The sequence below is a fragment of the Aspergillus ambiguus genome (genome assembly GCF_047715705.1).
Source record: "Aspergillus ambiguus strain CBS 117.58 unplaced genomic scaffold BDV59scaffold_7, whole genome shotgun sequence".
Lineage (NCBI taxonomy): Eukaryota > Fungi > Ascomycota > Eurotiomycetes > Eurotiales > Aspergillaceae > Aspergillus > Aspergillus ambiguus.
Genome location: NW_027395520.1, coordinates 589,422 through 602,900, shown reverse-complemented (window position 1 = coordinate 602,900; position 13,479 = coordinate 589,422). Strand labels below are relative to the sequence as shown.

The window sequence follows — 13,479 nt, the reverse complement described above, 5'->3', positions numbered from 1 at the left end:
TAGGTAGGCTTATCGAGAGAACTTATGACGCTGAGAGTCCCGGTGGAACAGCCCTCGGCCAATCTACTTCCGGCTTATCATCACGAGAGGAGGCGACGAATGCTCCAGGCACGAGAATCGGAATGTTTGTCTAAACCAGCGCATTACATACAAGAACATGCACAGACGAGGATATCAGCTCGGAAAATATGAATCAAGTCGGCAGGCAAATCAGCATTAGAAAAATTAAATCAACGGAAAACCATCAGGGCAACAACGAAAGGAAAAGAACAGAAACCCTGGTCGGGTTGGGCTAGAACAGCCCCATTCCCTTCCTAGCAAGCATATACTGCCTAGAAGAAAACACGACGAATCTGCCAAAGAGAGTCCCTGCAGAGGAGGTGGCCGAGGCCGATACCTGCAAGAATGTCGACACGGTGCCAACAGCCTTTCTGATCGCCGACCCGAGAGAAGTGACAAGTTGTCCTTGGCTTGGGACAACAGACTTTCCCGGGACGGCGTGAAGATGCATCGCTCCACTGTCGGATTTTGTTGGTTGGGTCCGGACAGACGATCCCTCGCTGGCTGGCTTGAGATGTTGTTCTACGGTACGTGGAACCACAGTATGCGTATGCGTTCCCGGGACACTGGGGTGTGTAATACGCCGGATCTTTGTGCGCACCTGGCCCGGTGCAGATGGACTTGTAACAAGCGGCAGTCGTCTGGGTTGAGTGGGAGTTTGAGTCGACGATGGTGATGGAACCTGGTCGACAGACTGGCCACGGGAGGTTCCGGAATGAACGTGCCGTTGATCCAGATGAACCACCCTGTCCAAGTGATGTAGATCGACGGGCCTTGTTGGTTGTAGATTGGGCGCGACATTTGCTTGCTTTGGCGTTGTCGGCCATGTGGATTGTCTATGGGTCGTAGCATGGACCTGGAGATTGGCATTTGTGAACGATCCGACCATCTTGTTAGAGGGGACCAATGTTGCCGGGTTAACATTCAGACGAGATGCGCTTGACTCTAGGCAATTACACTAGGGATGTTAGAAAAGCACCAAAATCCACATGGAATAGTTGACTTACCCTCTTATGTTGCTTTCGATGTTTCTCGCAGGCTCCGTGTTTCCGGACCTTGATATAATTCTCTTTCTGGGCGCGAGAACGAGGCTTCTGCTTCTTCGGAAGGTTCGCAGGCGTATTCATGTTCAAATCCAGCACCAATTCCATACCACCTGGTGTGGTATCGATCGAGGGTGGAGTGGCTGATTTGCTGGTCGATTCCGACAGCGAGACAGAGGCCGGGCTCTCGAAAGGAGCGCAATGCGCCGAGGTCAGCTCCGGTGGTGATGGGAACCCACCGGCCTCAGGGAAGAGCTCTAGGTCAGGCATCGCATGGCCCTGAAGGCGTTGCAAATGAATAGCAATGGCGGCGTCTCTGCGCCTCTCCTTTTGCGACGAACCGTGGCGTTCAGTGGCTGCTTGGGACTCCACCATGTGTCGCAGAGTGGAATAGAAAGAGCTGGCGTCGTTGGAAGCATCGAAAGACGAATGACTGTTAAACACTGGAGTCGCAAGTTCTTCCTTTGGTGACTGAGGGAATTGAAGGAAGTCATTGGGGTCAGCATTTGTCTCCGACATGCCCCATGCCTGGTCAATATATTCGCCGAACGGGTCCTCATAGTTGACCACGTCGGGATGGGATAATTGCGCATACGGGTCAGATCCAGATCCCCAACCTAGCCCATCGACGTCGGTAAAGGACAGGTCGTAGTCCTTAGTAGAGGTCGAGTTACTGTCGAGGAAGCCCGAGGGGAACTCGAAGAAGTTCTCAAAGTCGTACCATTCGTTCTGGCTGGAATGGTCCATTTGATAGAGCAATTGATCTGCAGACATGTTGAAAGACTGATAGGAGTTCTAAGCAAAGAAAGATGTCTAAAGATGTCAAGAAAGTATGGGTTGAAGGAAAATGAAGCGGATGGTGTAGTAAGGAAGCACAGGCTTTTCCTGATTAGGGAAGGATAAGGGTTTTAGGACAAGAGATAGCACTAAGATTGAGGGGTCACGAAGACCAGATATCCGCATCCACGAGGATGTAGAGTGTACAACGCTCTGACCAAGGAGCCGAAGACGAAGGAGGATCGGGACAGAGATTCAGGTGTCGAAGTCGCGGAGAGGAAGAGAGGAGGAAGAAGATGATGATGGAGGTCGTTGTATGCCTGATTCTGAAGGGGTCACTGCACGCTTTTCCTCTTTGGGTTCCCGACTGTCCACACCCGCTAAGCCCGTTTGGGTGCCCGCTGCGCCCTTGCACGTGATTTTACACCAGCACAACCGACAGTAACACCCCTAATGCCACACACAATCCATCCACAGTGGGTCTTCCTCTTACCCCCCCGCTGTCCTTGCTGTTTGATGATGATCCTGCCTCACTCGCGGTGGCCGACGGGGTCGCCTCTGGAGGGCCGTATTTCTTACTGTCCGGGTTAAACTGAAGGCATGCCGTGGGAAGAGGATAGGAAGTGCTTGCCAACACAGACTCCAGGGCAACGCCTTCGCTGTACGATAACGCGTCTACTTCCACGGAGAAATCCGCCAGTATCCCCATATCAACCTCCACCGAAGGGATGATGTTCGTGAGGCTGTCCCAGACCTCATCTAAAGCAGACGTGATATCGTCATCATCCCCGTTGGACGGCTCAGACACAGGCTCACATCTTTCGTTGACGTCTGTTAATTGCGTAGCATTGACAGTTAATTTTGGAAGGTTCAGGAACGCTCCGATTCCTCCGGTCATCATCTGTGACGCCGCAGTCACCCCCAGGAGAATCTGCGGATTAAAAGCAACAGTCAGCACTAAGGAGGTAATGGCCGACGTCGATTGAAATGGAAGAGCATGGAAGGTAGTTTGGTCGCTGGATAAGACCGTCAGTGATCTTCTGTATACTTCGTGGGTAGCTACATGACAGACAAGCCTGTTATCGAGGAATTGGACAATTCACCCATGTTGATCTGGATTCTGGCGTTATCCGGCACCTGCAGTCCCGTTAGATGACACCTTGTTAGTAATTAAAGCTCCTTGGAAAACATACAGACAGATTGAATCCGTACGAAAATCCGATTTCCCCAATGAGGTCCAGACTCATCGTTATCTGGGGGTCGATAACCGGCCCAAAAGTAAGCACCCCTGGGATCTATTTCTTATTAGACAACCCTTGCATTGCAGTCTTATATATGAAGCATGGTTGAGACTCACCGCAAACGGAGTAAGAGGGATCTGTGGGAGAGACATATTCAAAGAAGCCAGAGGTTCGTCCAGTGAAAGATCCAAATCAAGCTCTATTTGGGAGAAAAGCCCTCTTGATAGCACTTCAACGGTACCATGATCTGCAAACGCAACTATATCAGTCATATCAGACCCAGTGAGGTTGAAAGAGCCCATTGTGAGTTCGATATCGCCTTCTAGTGAACAGTTCTTGCATGAAACTGTTACTCCCTGCGGGCTTTTCGGTTTTAAGGTCAGTATGGCTCTATATAACTCTGAGTACCTTGCACTCACATAAGCATGTCAGCTCCCGTTATTTCCGGCGGGAAAAGCTGCCTGTCAGTATAATGCTCGCTAAGTGACTTTGTTGCCGTTGAGGCCACCCCTGTTGTCACACTCGGCGCAGGAAAATTGACTGTAACTGATGGAGCGCTGTTTTCTGCCGTTGGGGTGGACGGCCCAGCCTGTCTTTTTTGCCGACTCCCTACTATAGACGTCCGCCGCAAAAGTGCATCTCGATGCCTGCGGGAAAACGATACTCGTGTGGAGTGAAACGTCTCTTCCCAGTCACTCTTTGTTGCTTCGAAAGTTACCATACCGGCGTCGTCGAACTGCACATTGGTAACCCTATAACGGTCATAAGTACTAAAGTTTGAGTACTTGGTGACAGGTTACTACTTACCGACGCGCAGACCTCTCGCCTTGTCCGTCACAGCCGTCATGGGATGTAACGACAACAAATTCCGGCAAATACTCGACCGCCCTCTTCAGCTCCTCATGCAGACGACTTGATATAAAAGACAGCCCAACCTGGGAGTCAGAACAGCTTATATCGTCAAGCATTACGTCGATGTCCTCCAGAACCAGGATTGGCCAGAGAGACTCGACGTCCAATGTAGCTGTAAACACCAAATCAGGATCATCACTGTGCTCATGTAGGTAATCGAAGGTCGCCTGGTTATTGAAAGTGATCGAGAAAACCTCTTCTCTAGTATCAAGCCTAGAAGGGGAAACAGCAGCAACAAGCTGGCGAGCATTGGGAACTTGGACTGGTTGATGATTCTGGACGAAGTCTATGCTTCGCGCGTAGACTGCCGCATGGCTGAAGCCCAAAAGCGATAGCGAGATGCAGAAAGCCAAGTTCATTTCCCCGTATCGTATGACTGCCGCCTTAACTGAATCTCGACACTAAATTGAAACGCTGAATTAAAAGCCTTTGAATAGCCTTGTGCGAAGAGACCTGAGAAAATGCCCCTCCACCCGGAGACTAGATCAGTTTAAATACTCATGTTTGGTCCAACGCTTAGGTGCATTTCAAATTATACCAGCAGCCTTGCTATTTTGACCCCTGAATGGGGGCCAGAGTGTCGGCGCTATTTTAGATACATAAAAATGTCACAGCCTCGCATCTGTCTATCTCTACTCCGTAGGTAGAGAACCGTCGCCAGTCCATTTCCTTTTTCGGATCTCAGCTCCTGCGCCGCACCACATCCAACATCAAATCACCACTAAATTCGGCACTAGTCCGTTGGCAACTTTTAGTAGATCCAATGGAGCCATATTTCTACTTTTAATTGGGTAGCTAGATTGGTTGTTATTTCGATAAATGGTTCTAGGAGACAAGGGAATTGTCGTTTCGACCGACGGGTATCCTATTCATCGTTTCTTTGTTGTCTGTATGGAAGAATTATGCGCTGGATTTTCCTTATAATCTGTCTAATACAAAAAGGAGTGTGTTCTGGCGCAACACGACAAAGATCCGTCGCCCAGAATTCTACAATCTCCTTGAGCATTAACATCAGTCGAGGATATTTAATTCCCGGAATTCCCATCACAACGTGTAGGGTATCTTTACCAGTGCTCCTGTTGGGAATTTACAGAAACACAGCTTTCTTGCATACTACTTCTGCCCACAACATGTCTAGCTCGGATGGGGGTCATGAAACTCCCCTCGGAGAAAGGGAAGCATCCTATCTACTAGCAATGAACGTGCTAGCGGCAATATTCCACGACATTTTTGCGCTGTTTGTCATACGGAAACATATGGAGAAGCTTACCCAGCCCGACTACCTGTCAATGTATGAAAGCTTACACAGTTTAGCCCTGACACTCGTGGATAACGTCGTTGCCTGTAAGCTGCGCAAGGCTAATCCAGGCCCTGTACAGCTGCAGCAAGTGGAGACTTTTGTTGGTACTCTGGGCTGGAAGACGTTCGCCATATGCGCCTGGTCCGACGGATTCAGTCGGGCATGTCACCTGGAAAGTAATGCCCTGTTTTGATTCTCATCCAGCACACTCATTCTGGAATCCCAGTGCTCGTCCACGCTCTGCGCCTCACCCCCGGATCTCAAATGAGCACATACACCAGATTGTGCGAATGCTAGATGGCTCATTACAGCGACCTGAAGGAAATGGATGCCCTCAGATCAATGTCCCGCATTGCATCATTGACCCGGCTGGCTTTCGGCACGCGGACCCGACCATCCGGCAGCCTTGGGACGAGACGTGCGATCTGTGTGGCTCCAGGGACTTGTGCGACTGTAGTACGAACCCGTACGGCGTTGGTGGCCTACTCCAGCTTGTAGAATACCTCAATAAAGGCGTCGGGGTGATATGTTCGAGGTGGGAGGCATTCTCGGCGAGTACGTCGGGGAGGTCCATGATACCGAGTACAACGGTGATGATACCTGTTCGCTAATGCAACAGGCTAAGAGTGCGCCCGATGAGGACATTGCGTTGATCTCCCCAAGGCAGTATTGGAACTGGACACGGTTTATGAACCATTCCTGTAACCCGAACGTGGTTTTCTGCCCACGAAGTATCGGGAGGCGAAGGTGCGTGACAGTTGAAGCTAGACGAAGGATCGGGCTCTTCAAAGAGATTACGGTGGACTACGATGTAGTATATTGGGGGAATCGCTTGTGCTTCTGTGGAGAGGCAGATTGTCCTTACCGAGGCCAGGTAGAGGTAGATGTGTAGGTTTGAAGCGGCCATGGAACTGACCTAGATATGCGGCCATTCCACTCTCCGCTAGTTCCGTCCTTATAGTAGCTCATGCAAAAAAAAATAGACCCGTATCAAAAATGTCAGGGAGCCTCGGAAGTTGAGTCGGTATGCTGTAAATAATACGAGTCCATCGATCGTAATAGATCAACATCAACCCCGCATCTCGCACGCGTGCGGGGAAATCGCCCGTCGCAACATCTTCTCACCACTCTCCAGCTCTGCTCTTCCCCTTGCGTATTCCTGCAGTATCTTGTATTTGTTGATATTGGCTCTTCAGCGTTGTCGCATTAATCAGCCTCCTTCCCAAACGAACTTGCTGCGGATCCGGTCTACCCAGAAGCAAGGGGTCTGGTCTGCACGCTAATCGAAGGCCTGAAGAATTCGTTGACTTCATCCTGGTTTGGACTAATGCTTCTGCTACGTCATTAAACATCTAAATGCTCTCTTCAACCTGCCGTGTGGCTATTCGTCCTTGGAGAATACATCCTAGGGCCGTCAGCTGTGCAAGCTTTCTTCGGCCGATACCCGGGCGACGAGGACTGCTCACTCAGAGCTATGCACGTGGCCCATCAGAGGTATGATCCAATCCATTGTTTGTTATGAAGTATGTTCGCTGTGACTGACGTGTGAATGGGTGTATAGCCCCCATTGCTCGAGTCGACCATTGGAGACCATTTCGATAGTATAGTCAGAGCGTACGGCGACAGAACAGCGTATGATCCTCCAACAACGTAAAGGGGTACACAAGCTGAATACTTTGCAGTGTTGTTTGCAAACACCAGGATGATCGAGTGACGTACGCTGGACTTGATGGCAAGAGTAACGCTCTCGCGCGTGGGTTGGAATCTGTAGGTGTCCGCACGGGTGACCGTGTAGGAGTTATGCTGGGGAACTCTATGGAATACGCCATTGTACGTGCAGGGACCGAGCTTCATCTCTCGCTGTTACTAATATCGCCCGTACCAGGCAACATACGCGCTCTTCAAACTAGGCGCCATACTGGTAAGCACTCCTGCCACCGTGGTCAACATTCGATCCTAAGGCTTCTCCAGGTGCCTCTCAATCCCTCATTCAACACGGCCCAAGTTGCATCAGCATTGGGCCACCTCCAAGCAAGCCATCTTATTATAAGCGCCGAATCAAACCTACCTCGGAAAGACCCCCGGAGCAATCTACCCCTGCTCCAGCATCTTGTTCAAGATTTAGGCTCCTCAAAGTTGGAATCAGCCCTCATTCCAAGCTTGCAGAATATCATTATCGTCGACAATTCCTATGGTCGCTTTGATAGTTCTCCGTACAACTGCCTGACGCCATATTTGTCTCTTACGTCCGATGCGACAGCGGACAAGACCGCCTTGCCACCCCGAGGTCTTTCGCCGCACGACATTGTCAATATCCAATTCACATCTGGAACTACAGCCATGCCCAAAGCTGCCTGTTTGAGCCACCGGTCTATTCTTAACAACGGTGCGCAGATCGGCGATCGAATGCGACTCACCCCAGACGACATTGTCTGCTGCCCTCCGCCGCTATTCCACTGCTTCGGATGCATCCTGGGATACATGGCAACAGCAACCCATGGTTCAGCAATTGTGTTCCCCACAGAGTCCTTCAACGCAAAGGCGGCCCTCACGGCCGTGCAAGAGGAGCGGTGCACCGCGCTGTACGGTGTGCCGACCATGTTCTTGGAGGAGCTGAGCCTATTGCAGGACGGCGAGGTGTCGTCGGAAGGGTTCCAATACCTGCGCACCGGTATTGCCGCGGGAAGCAGCATCCCTGCAGAGTTGATGAAGAAATTACACAAGACCCTTAATCTTACCGAGCTGACTATATGCTATGGTATGACGGAAACGAGCCCTGTCTCCGCCATGACCACCACCGACGATCCCATCGAGAAGCGCATCAACACTGTTGGTAGACTGATGCCGCACGTTGTGGCCAAGGTCGTCGATCCGGCTGATCGGAGTCAAACCCTTCCTGTCAACGTACGTGGGGAACTGGCCGTGAGCGGTTACTTGCTCATGAAAGAGTACTGGGATGACCCGGAAAGAACAGCCGAGGTGATGTTCCCAGACGAGGAGGGTAAGGTCTGGATGCATGTAAGTTCTTCCCAGTGATAACCCTTCTTCTAGTTGTATGACCGTCGTCCTGATATCGTGGAATAACTAGACCGGCGACGAAGCTTCCATGTCGCCTGACGGGTATGTTACAATCACGGGTCGCATAAAGGACCTGATCATCCGCGGCGGAGAGAATATTCATCCGCTGGAAATTGAGAACTGTCTCCTCACTTGTCCCGGTGTTGCTGATGTGTCTGTGGTTGGGGTCCCTGATGAGCGCTACGGCGAGGTCGTAGCTGCATTTGTCATTCCCAAGGAACATGACAAAGGAGTGACCCAGGAGGAGACTATCAGAACATGGGTCCGTAAGGGGTTGAGCCATCATCTGGGTGAGTACGATCTGTTCATTCATCTAGAAACCAACTGACATGGCGTCATAGTCCCCAAGTACGTGTTTTATTTCAATCCGCATGAAGCCTTCCCAAAAACAGCCAGCGGAAAGATCCAAAAATTCAAACTAAAGGAGATGGCTGTTCAGCTTCTAAAGGAGCGAGATAGTAGCTCAAGTTAGGCGGGATACATAGATTGAGGCAATGCATACATACGCTACTGGACGTGCTGCGTGAATTCACTCCAAATACAGGTTTCAGCACCACGTACAATCTCTCTGTAGACCTTCAAACACTCAACTGCCGAGCAGACTGCAGGCGGAGTCGGAGTGGGGAGTGGGGAACCAGGTCCAAGAAGAATGTTTTGAATCTCCCCGACGCTCCCCGAGGAATTCATTTCTTCCCCGCCATCTCCTCATATCTACCCCGGAAATCCAGATACGAAAAACAATGGCAGTCCCAACCCCTAAACGAGGCATCATCTCATACGGCTCATATAAGACCGGGGGATGGAAGCTCGAGGACATCACCCTCCGACCAGTCCAGGAGAAGGAGCTGGTGGTGGAGATTGTAGCCTCAGGGATATGCCAGACGGACCTGCACTTCGCCGGGGCAGAATCCGGATTTGGAATCCATTATCCCAGAATTATGGGACATGAGGGTATGTGATCTACTCCACCACCATTCGTCACCATTCTGAGCCTATCCCGCTTGACTATTGCTTTTCCCGGACGATCATCGCTAATCCTGACTAGGAGCTGGATATGTTCGGGAAGTCGGGCCAGGTGTAACGGCAGCTCAAGTCGGCGACCCCGTCATCCTATCATTTTCCGCTTGCAGTAACTGCGAGCCCTGCAGCCGGGGCCACCCGGCGCACTGCTTCAACTTCAACCGGATCAACTTTGAAGTTGCGTGGGATGACACACACGTGTTCGGTACAGCGAAGTCGACCCCGGGGAAGCCGGATATTTATGGCAAGTTCTTCGGCCAGTCCAGTTTCTGCAACTGCTCGATCGTCCGCGAAGACTCAATCATCAACGTGAGCGGACTGGTCGAATCGAAAGAGGAACTGCAGCTTCTCTCCCCACTGGGCTGTGGAATCCAAACTGGCAGCGGGGCAATCCTTCACGCCGCACAGGCGAGCTCCAACGACCGGGTTGCCGTGCTTGGTTTAGGGGGCGTGGGATTGAGCGCGGTTATGGGCGCCAGAATTGCGGGGTGTGCACAGATCATCGGTATTGACAGACATGCCTCGCGGCTGGAACTGGCGAAGCAGCTGGGTGCCACGCATGTCGTGCAAGTAGGCCCTACGGCAGATATACAGGCTGTGTCGGAAGCGGTACTAGCGATGACGAAGGGGCTCGGAACCAACATCACATTGGACACGACGGGGGTGCCGCCGTTAATTGCGCAGGGAGCGAAGATGACGGCTTGTAAGGGGAAGGTGTTGCAGGTGGGCACGGCACCGCCGACGGCTACGTTGGATATTCCGATTCATGAGTTCATGGTGATGGGGAAGCAGTTCATGGGGGTTGTGGAGGGAGATGTCAAGCCGAAAGAGTTTATTCCTAAGATGGTGAATTGGGTTCGAAACGGCACGTTGCCGTTGGAGAAGATAGTCAAGTTCTATTCAGCGGAGGATTTCGAGCGGGCTATCGCGAATATGCAGTCGGGTGAGACCATTAAACCAGTTATTCTCTGGTAACGATAGATATTAGTATATCTAAGATTCTGAACTATTCATCAGTACATCGAAGGCATTTGGGGTTGGAAACATCTCACCACGTACATGTTCACCGGGTAGAGCATCTGTTAGGCTGCTCGGCAATGAAGACTAGACCTTCTGTGATGTTGTCACTTCAGCAATACCTTCACTATTTCCTGCCTGGATCGACAGTGATGGCTCGGGCAAAGGCTGTCTCGGCATGGACTAGGGGTGCCACACCTTAGCAGTCTGTGCATAGGACCCCACCAATGTGATGATAAATGAGCCCATAGAAGGTCGTATTACCCTTTCCATGTGAGGTAGAAGCTGGGAATATCAGTCGTGTCAATTCTGTCATCTGAACATTGGGGAGCATAGGTACGGCTGGTGGACTATATTATGTTTCTTTTGGATTCTACGGCCTCCTCGTATCCTCTGCACACCGTTTTACTCTAGTTACCTGGACCAGAAGGAATGTGGACCAAGTCAGCCCATTAATGTTCAAACGTGCTCAGGTGTGATAAACGCGGCATTTTGTGGTTCAGGAATAAGTAGTTGGCGGACCATCGTCCCGTTCAGCCAGTCCATGCGGAAAATTTCCCACCACGGAGACGAAAGATTTTGATGACATCCATGCCACGTACGATTGGATATGAGCTTCTCGATAAATCAACATGGTGTTATATGCCAATGCACCCCTCACACACCCGGCCCGCGAAGTGCATGAAGCTAACAACTAGGGTGCTTACAGCCGAGTATCTGACGGGCTGGCAGACCATCCTGCCTACAAGTCTGATCTGCAGAAGCGACTTGTACAGTACTGATCCAATGGCAAAGCAATATCCGATCACTGCGGAGTCGAAACCAACGACGGTCCGTTCCGATCCACCATCAAACCTGCAAAAGATAGCGTTGCCAGTGCATCTGGCACAGGATAAATACTTAAGTAGGACAGTAATCCCAGGTGGACTGTCTCACTCTCTCAACCGTTGATCTTCATATCTTATTTGAATTTTTTTAAAATATTTCCCATGGATATAAAGCTCTTTGTGGTGGGAGTTGGCCTCTCTGTGGGCTGGCTCTTTCTTCGTAGCATTTATCGGCTTTATTTCCACCCTCTTAGCAACTTCCCAGGCCCTAAGCTCGCTGCCATCTCGCATGCCTATGAGTTTTACTACGATGGAATTCTCGGCGGGCAGTTCATGTGGGAAATACAGCGAATGCACGAGAAATATGGTGAGCATGGCACTCTAAGGGCGCTCGCTAATCTAACAAAGAAAAGGCCCCATAGTCAGAATCAATCCACGCGAGCTTCATATTAAAGATCCATACTTCTTCGATCAGATTTATACCTCCAAGAAACAAGAGAAAGACCCATATTTTGTTCGGCTCTTCACGGTCCCCCTCGCAGCAGTGTCCACTATCGACCATAGCCACCATCGTCTTCGTCGGGAAACACTAAACCCGTTCTTCTCCAAACGCGCAGTCCTCGGGTTAGAGCACATAATCCATGATAAAGTCGAAAAGGTGCGCGTAGCTCTCAGGAGGGCTTATAAAAACAAGACTGTCGTTTCCCTAGACGGTATCTTTGCCGCTCTGACTGCGGACGTTATCTCGCATTACACCTACGGTGAAAGCATAGGAATCCTGGAATCAGAAGACCTCAAAAATGATTTTCGGGAAGCCGTGAACGGCGCCTCACTGATGTGCCATTACACTCGTTTCGTTCCGGGTGTCACGACTATCCTCGATCTTATACCGGGAGTTATCAAGTGGCTGCAACCGGGCACAAAGGCTTTATTCAATCTGAAGGACATGATAGAAAGAAATGCCGTTCTTGCGCTGAAAGGGGACTTGAAGAAGGGCGCTGGGTCTGCAAAAACCATCTTCGATTCCCTTGTTGATCCTTCTTTACCGGCTGAGGAGAAGACGCCTCGGCGACTCCGCGATGAAGCCATCGTAGTGCTCGGTGCTGGGACGGAGACGACAGCCCGAGTCCTAACGGTTGGTACCTTCTATCTCTATCGAAACCCAGCTATGTTACAGAAGTTGCGAGATGAGCTTAGACAGGTTATGCTAGAGCCGACGAGCCAAGTTGCTTTGCCCGAATTGGAGAAGTTACCTTATCTCGTGAGCTTCCTACCTGCATCAACGCGTTTTAAAGCGATGGCTAACTGGAATGGATATGTAGACAGCGGTGGTCAACGAGTCCCTTCGGATGGCGCATAGCGTGACGATACGACTGCCACGTATTGCGCCGACAGCGGTCCTGAGATACGGCAATTATGACATCCCTCCAGGGGTAAATTCTTCCATACATGTTCCTTCAGTTGTACCATGCTAACGGCGATAATAGACCCCCGTAAGCCAGTCGATTTATTTTGTCCACACCGACCCAACCGTTTTCCCTCATCCTCACAAGTTCGACCCGGACCGGTGGATTGAAGCGGCGAACCGTGGTGAGCGACTCACGAAGTTCCTGGTTCCTTTCACAAAAGGTCCCCGCATCTGCTTGGGACTCAAGTAAGTTTCTAGGTACGTGGTTGCTGCACTAGGCTAATTTCTAGGACAGTCTCGCATACTCCGAATTGTATCAGATGTTCGCTGCGTTGGTCCGTGGTTTTGATCTGCAAATTCACAACACGACCGAGGAGAGTATTCGTATCACACGGGATATGATGATTGGATTGCCTGACTCTGATGCCCTTGAGGTGCATGGCCTCGTTAGTAATGTTGTTTCTGAGTGATGACTATATATCTTTTCTTCCACTATACATCAGGGCGTCGATTGATTTTCTGCTTTTACGATATTTTCCTCCATTAAGGATGTCACAACGAGCAGTGTGCCTGAAATGAGATATTATACCATATACTGCTACAACTGCATAAATTATTAGGCTGCCTGCAAACGCCCACTTGGGCCCGGATGCTCTCTAGGAAATGGTTCTACTTGAGATGGTGGGACTCCCGAATCGCAGTCTCAGAATGATTGTCTTCACGCCAGGGTAGCTGCCGTTGATCAGATGCCCAATCATTACCCCAAGCTAGAGGGAACTGCAGAGGATCGGCAGAG

At 50.6% G+C, this 13,479-nt stretch overlaps 5 protein-coding genes across 5 annotated transcripts; 4 read left to right on the top strand and 1 right to left on the bottom strand.

Moving 5' to 3' along the window:
* Positions 1-52: 52 nt before the first annotated feature.
* BDV59DRAFT_155827 (uncharacterized protein) lies at positions 53-2,181 on the bottom strand. Its single transcript, XM_073687434.1, has 2 exons — positions 1,068-2,181; positions 53-1,018 (listed from the first exon to the last, which is right to left on the bottom strand). Exons 1-2 carry the CDS (start codon positions 1,875-1,877, stop codon positions 293-295), a joined length of 1,536 nt encoding a protein of 511 aa, XP_073550242.1. The 5' UTR covers positions 1,878-2,181; the 3' UTR covers positions 53-292.
* Positions 2,182-2,365: 184 nt separating this feature from the next.
* On the top strand, positions 2,366-3,077 carry BDV59DRAFT_174003 (uncharacterized protein). Its single transcript, XM_073688995.1, has one exon. It carries the CDS (start codon positions 2,609-2,611, stop codon positions 2,864-2,866), a length of 258 nt encoding a protein of 85 aa, XP_073550241.1. The 5' UTR covers positions 2,366-2,608; the 3' UTR covers positions 2,867-3,077.
* Positions 3,078-6,448: 3,371 nt separating this feature from the next.
* BDV59DRAFT_155820 (putative AMP-binding enzyme) lies at positions 6,449-8,940 on the top strand. The gene is made up of 7 exons (XM_073687433.1): positions 6,449-6,827; positions 6,895-6,965; positions 7,016-7,163; positions 7,219-7,254; positions 7,305-8,351; positions 8,422-8,701; positions 8,753-8,940. Exons 1-7 carry the CDS (start codon positions 6,690-6,692, stop codon positions 8,881-8,883), a joined length of 1,851 nt encoding a protein of 616 aa, XP_073550240.1. The 5' UTR covers positions 6,449-6,689; the 3' UTR covers positions 8,884-8,940.
* Positions 8,941-9,151: 211 nt separating this feature from the next.
* BDV59DRAFT_191904 (NAD(P)-dependent alcohol dehydrogenase) lies at positions 9,152-10,406 on the top strand (the record flags this gene model as incomplete). Its single annotated transcript, XM_073691967.1, has 2 exons — positions 9,152-9,362; positions 9,457-10,406. The coding sequence occupies 2 exons, from the start codon at positions 9,152-9,154 to the stop codon at positions 10,404-10,406; spliced, it is 1,161 nt and encodes a 386-aa protein (XP_073550239.1).
* Positions 10,407-11,437: 1,031 nt separating this feature from the next.
* BDV59DRAFT_191903 (cytochrome P450) lies at positions 11,438-13,153 on the top strand (the record flags this gene model as incomplete). The annotated part of the gene is made up of 5 exons (XM_073691966.1): positions 11,438-11,642; positions 11,689-12,536; positions 12,598-12,708; positions 12,763-12,929; positions 12,979-13,153. The coding sequence occupies 5 exons, from the start codon at positions 11,438-11,440 to the stop codon at positions 13,151-13,153; spliced, it is 1,506 nt and encodes a 501-aa protein (XP_073550238.1).
* Between the last annotated feature and the right edge of the window lie 326 nt (positions 13,154-13,479).